The 5,626-nt window shown below is 61.2% G+C and overlaps 1 protein-coding gene across 1 annotated transcript in view; it reads right to left on the reverse strand.

The window, feature by feature from the left end:
* Positions 1-1,002: 1,002 nt before the first annotated feature.
* The window catches only part of CPZ (carboxypeptidase Z), a 23,826-nt gene continuing 19,202 nt past the window's right edge, over positions 1,003-5,626 (reverse strand). The window contains exons 10-13 of the mRNA XM_010839891.1: positions 4,270-4,370; positions 3,658-3,835; positions 2,116-2,215; positions 1,003-1,452 (exon numbers count right to left, since the gene is read on the reverse strand). Of these exons, the coding sequence (XP_010838193.1) occupies positions 1,118-1,452; positions 2,116-2,215; positions 3,658-3,835; positions 4,270-4,370 (714 nt within the window). The 3' untranslated portion in view covers positions 1,003-1,117. The remainder of the gene's footprint in view (positions 1,453-2,115; positions 2,216-3,657; positions 3,836-4,269; positions 4,371-5,626) is intronic.

The raw sequence follows: 5,626 nt of genomic DNA on the forward strand, positions 1-5,626 counted from the left end.
CCCAACCCCGCCACCCCCCACTCCCCAGAATTTATATGTTGGAGTCCTAAGCTCCAGTACCCGCGAACGCGACTGTATTTGGAGACCGCGGTGATCAAATCAAATGGGGCCCTCAGGGTGGGCCCCCATCCAATAAGACTTATATAAACAGAGGACACTGGGATAGAGAGACAGGCGTGGAGGGAGCAGGATGGGAAGACAGGGGGTCAGGACGGCCGTCTAGACACCAAGGACACAGGCCTGGAGCAGAAGGAGCCTGCAGACCCCCTGCCTCGGCCTCCCAGCCTCCAAGACCAGGGGACGAGTGCTCGTGGTCTGCGGGGCTTTGCTATGCAGCCCTAGATGACTAGCACACCCTCTCTAGGGGCCTCCTCTGTTAGGCTTCCTCACTCCCCATCCGACAGATCCCAGGACGGACAGACGCACCGAACTTCAGAGGTGGACCAAGAGGGGGCCCTGAGGGGCCCTGAGATGCTTTCATCACAGGATGAGGAGGGGGCTGAGGAGGGAGACCCTTCCTCCTGGAGTCAGGCGCTTCTGAGGGTGACTGCTGGGCCATGCTTCTTGCCGGCTCACCTGCCCTAGAGACTATGATGACCTTGTCACCTGCTGGGGGCTCAGCCAATTCCCACTCCCCAACCAGGCTCCCCCCAGCTTCCCCCCACCTCCCACCTGCATCCACATCCTCCCAGACACACAGCCGTCAACCGCAGGACCCTCAGCCTCAAGTCCCAGCCCGGCATCACCCTCTCCGTGTGGCCTTGGGGCATCACGCCCCCTGCTGAACCTCGGCTTTCCGTCTATAACGTCGAGGCCCCTCTGGATTCAAGGCCTCCCTTTCCAGGAATGGGCTGCGCACAGAAGGGTTGGCAGAGCCGCCCTGGGATGGCCACCTGGGGGACAGAGGAGCCCATGCCAGGGACCCCGGAGGCGGGCAGGACAGGCGGGCCTCTCTCCTCCAGCGGCCACGCCGGGCCGCGCACACAGAGCCTCTCATCGCAGTGGGAGGGGAAGAGAAACACTTTAATGAGACGGAGACGGCTTCGTGGGACGCCTCTGGAAGACGGATCAAGAGCAGGAGACGACGTGGCCTGCGCGTCCGGCAGGGCCGGGGCACCTAGTACTTGAGCAGCCAGCGTGGCTGGTGCTGGCCCAGCGACGTGAAGTAGGACCACCACCAGGGCTTGCTGCCGCCGGTCGTGGGCTGTCTCCGGGCCCCCAGGGGCTCCTCGTCGGGCTCCTGGGGCTCCCCTCCGAGCCCACCCCTCCGGGACCCGGGAAGGAACTTCTGGGGTCCAGTCCTCAGTGGCTGGAGAATGAAGTCCACGCGGCCGGCCCTCTTCATCCGGGCAGGGATGATGACTTTCTTGATGACCTTGGAATAGCCAGGGGCTTGAGCGATGACGATGTGGGCCCCCGGGGGCAGCAGTCTCCAGTAGTCACCATCTGGGGCTGCAGACACATGGAAGGGGAATGGCTCTCGGAGCTGGGCCCACACAGCCTTGAGACAGTGGGCACTGGGGGTCGGGGCGTTTGCCTGCAGGACAGCAGACTCCAAGGGTGCACTCGCCTCTGTGTGGGCCTGGAACGTCCTTCCCACCGCCTCCCTCTGTCAAACTCCTATTCATCCTGCAAAGCCCTGCCTAGCCACACCTCCTCTCTGAAGCCTTCACAGTCCATCCCACCCTGCCCCACCCCACCCCACCCCTGTACACACACAGTTAACAAGCCCTCCTTTCTCTGGACTGTTTCCTCCAGGAGCACACGTCACAGGGTACGGTATTTCTCAAACCAGCTGTGAAATCCCTGAGGGCACCCAGAGCCCACAAGGACACACAGCTGGTCAGTGGGATAGAAGCTCTGGGACGTGAACCCACAGGCTCCGTCTATAATGGTGGTGTTCCTTCTTGAGGAACACAGGATCCACATCGATGGTCATCAGCAGTCAAGACCTGCATGTGTCCCCACCCGCTGGGCTCAGTGCTGCAGGAGATACAGCTCGAGGTGGACACAGACCCCCGGGGCTCCCCAGCCTCACCCTCCCCCGAGGCCAGCAGTGGACGGATGGAGCAGGGTCACACTCTGAGCACTGCAGGAGCCCCAGGAATTGCTCACCAGTGGTGATGTCGTGGCGGATGCCCTTGACTAAGATCCGGGCGTTCTTGACCGGCTTGCCAAACTTGTCCATCACCATGCCTTTGATGCCCCGGTGCACCTGAGGGGGCCAAGGACCGGGTGGGGATACGGTTTGTACCCGCTTGAGAGCCCGGCTATTTGTAAGGCCTCCCCAGACAGCCATTTTGCTTTTTGCATTTCTTTTCCATGGGGATGATCTTGATCCCTGTCTCCTGTACAATGTCACGAACCTCCGTCCATAGTTCCTCAGGCACTCTATCTATCAAATCTAGTCCCTTGAGAGTCCCTTGGACTTCAAGGAGATCCAACCAGTCCATTCTGAAGGAGATCAGCCCTGGGTGTTCTTTGGAAGGAATGATGCTAAAGCTGAAACTCCAGTACTTTGGCTACCTCATGCAAAGAGTTGACTCATTGGAAAAGACTCTGATGCTGGGAGGGATTGGGGGCAGGAGGAAAAGGGGACAACAGAGGATGAGATGGCTGGATGGCATCACCGACTCAATGGATGTGAGTTTAAGTGAACTCCGGGAGTTGGTGATGGACAGGGAGGCCTGGCGTGCTGCAATTCATGGGGTCGCAAAAAGTCGGACACGACTGAGCGACTGAACTGAACTGAACTGAACTGAGGGCCCGGCAGCCCACCCAGGCTGTCTCCAGGGAAACCCTCGTCTGTGAGGTGAGGGTGAGCAATGAGGAGCCCACCGCCGGGGTCCTCCCCCAGCAACAATCAACCCCATTCAGGGTTTCCAAATGGCCCACAGTGCCAGCTCAGGGGGTCAGGCCGACAACATCTCCTGAGCCCTGAGCGGCACCTGTGACCCCTTGTGCCCACCTGTGAACACATCTGAGCCCCCTGCCTGGGTAACTAGGGCCAGTGGGGCTGGGGTCCCGAAGGCAGTGGGGAGGCAGCAGGAGGACACAGGCCTGAGGGTTGGGACCCTGGTGTCAGTCCCAGCCGGGCACCAACCGGCTCTCTGACCTCAGGCAAGCCACCTGGGCATCTCGGCCCCTCTCCCCATCTGTAACAGAGGGTCGCTGTGCCCGCCTCAGGGAATAAGAATCAGTACAGCCGAGCTGGAGGCAGGGCGGCCCCACCCTCTCCTTGGGCTGGTCCTAAGCACGGGCGGTGTCCAAGCAGATGCCCCACAGCTCACGCACACGTCACCATCAGGCCAGGAAGCCTTACACTTGGCAAAAAAAGCACCTCCCAGAGCCTCTGCACAGTTCTCCTAAAATGACGTGCAAGGCACAAGCTGAGCACCCTAGCTCCATCGGCAGGAAACAACCAGAGGTCGATCCTCCTCACGTCAGAGGAGGCCGGGACTCCGGGTGGGAATGGCAACTCAGCTTGGGGGCTGCTCTGTCCCTGAAGGCTGCCCCTCCCTCCTCCAGGGCCGCCCAGGACTGCCAGCCTCCACCCCGTCCTTCCTCTGCTCACAAGGCCTGACCTATCCCTCTCCCCTTTCCAGACACAGCTCACACTCCTCTTCCTCCAGGAAGCCCTCCCTGATGACTGGTCACACCGGGGGCCTTCTTGGGGAACTCACAGTCCTGGTTCCCTTCTTCCAGCTCTGACCTCACTGCGATGTCACCGTCTGCCTTTTCCCTGCCCCCTAACCCTAGAGCAGAGGCCAGACACACAGAAGGACCTCCAGCGAGCGCTTGGTCCATCCCTGCTCTCAGGCGGACGGTCATCATCCTGCAGAAGCAGACACGTGGAGCTCTCAGGCAGAGGAGGAGAGATGCCCCCCGCCGCCACCTCAACCAGAGGGAGGTGGATGCCACCCCCCCAGGCCTGGTCAGGATCACTTAGGGAAAGGCCTCAGTGGACATGACAGACAGATCCTTATCAGGAGGCCCGGGCAGCTGTCCTGGGGACCGTCCTGGGGGGCAGCCAGGCTCGGCCACAGGCTGCCCGGCCGATTGCAGTATTAAATCTTTATGCCCCGAGCCTTCACATGCAATATCCACAGAGCGATCCCAGCCCCGTTTAAGGCTCCTTAAAAGTCATTTCCACCAGATGGCCGTAAAGCGTGACGCGCGAGGAGGCCTGGCCATGAGCCATTATTGATGCTGCCCGGCCCCGAGCAGCAAGGTGGCTGGCACAGCCTCCAAGAAGGACCCCACGCTGACAATGTCCAGTTGTCATCCGGGGCCTTGCTCCTTCCCCACTGCTGCAGCTGCTGGCCCAGAGGCTCTGCTCGCTCCCCACGGGGAGGAAGTTCCTGATCTTTCTAGAAGGGAGGGGCTTCGACAGTGGAACTGGGGCTTGGGGCAGGCAGATCTGAGTTCGAGAGGCCGATGACATCGGACCAGCGCAGTCACTCTCTGTCTCCTCCTCTGGCTATATCAGAGCCCCCGTGATCCTGGATGGGAGCCCAGGGTCCCCCTACTGGCACGACCCTTCCCCAGCACCCTCATTCTTCCAACTGAAAAACGCGGCAGCCCTGTCTCCCAGCCAGGCCTGGTGGCAGGATTCGAGGCCGTGTGGCTGGGGCTGGGGGCAGGGGGCACCAACTGTAAAGTTCTGCACGCTCACAGCCCCTTGCTGTCTCCCTCGGGCAATCCTGCTCCTCTCTTCGGACCTGCTCCTCACTGGCAGCAACATGCGATTTTTATGATTCTTAAAGATGCTCGGGAAAAAGGAAAAAGCAGAGGCTTCTCACAAAACCCCCGTTATCATGCTCCGTTTTGAGTTTCCGTGTCCCTCACATGAGCATTACCCTATTCAGAACAGCATCCCTTGGGAGGGGTGGGGGGCACGCTGTGGAGCCTGAGGGCTGGGGCAGGGCTGGAAGGGGTGGCGGGACCTCAGCACTGGGTCCCCACATGGTCACTGGACCACCGGGAGTCTCGGTTCTCTGGGTCCGGTGAGGGGTGACTTTAGACACGCTCTCTGAGGCCCCCCGCTCACGGTACGCTTATTTCTGGAGGCTCTCAGACCACGATGAGGAGGTCACCCCTCAATCCTGTTGCCCTACTCCCACCCCAGCAGCCCGTGTCCTCCCCTCCAAGCCTAAGGGGAGGACAGGCCCTGCCTGACGACCCCGCACCCTGCTGCCAGCCATGCCCTGCAGGCGTGCTCCCAGCCAGGACTCACCTCTTCCCAGGGCCATGCCCCTCATTCTGGCCACGGGACCCTCGGTGGTCTAAACACCCCCACGCCACCCCCTCTGTCAGAGGGTCCCTGTCCTGTGGCATGACCTCCCCTACTTCCACTTCAAGACACATCCCGGGTGCCTCCTTCCTCCAAGAAGACACCTGGCCTCCAAGGCTGGGTCAGGGGCTGCCCTGGGCTGCACTGCCCCCTGCACTCCCCTCACAGAGACCCCTGCTGCACTGGGGACCCTGATGTGTGCCCCTCTGGCATCCCCAGCCACCCCGAGGCTGGGCCTAGGGGAGGAGAGACGTCTGGTGAGCCTTCACTCATGAACACAGATGGTTAACGAAGAAGCAAGTGCAGAATGACTACGTGACCGCGTGGACGCCG

Source organism: Bison bison, unplaced genomic scaffold (assembly GCF_000754665.1).
Source record: "Bison bison bison isolate TAMUID 2011002044 unplaced genomic scaffold, Bison_UMD1.0 scf7180017846470, whole genome shotgun sequence".
NCBI classification, from domain to species: domain Eukaryota; kingdom Metazoa; phylum Chordata; class Mammalia; order Artiodactyla; family Bovidae; genus Bison; species Bison bison.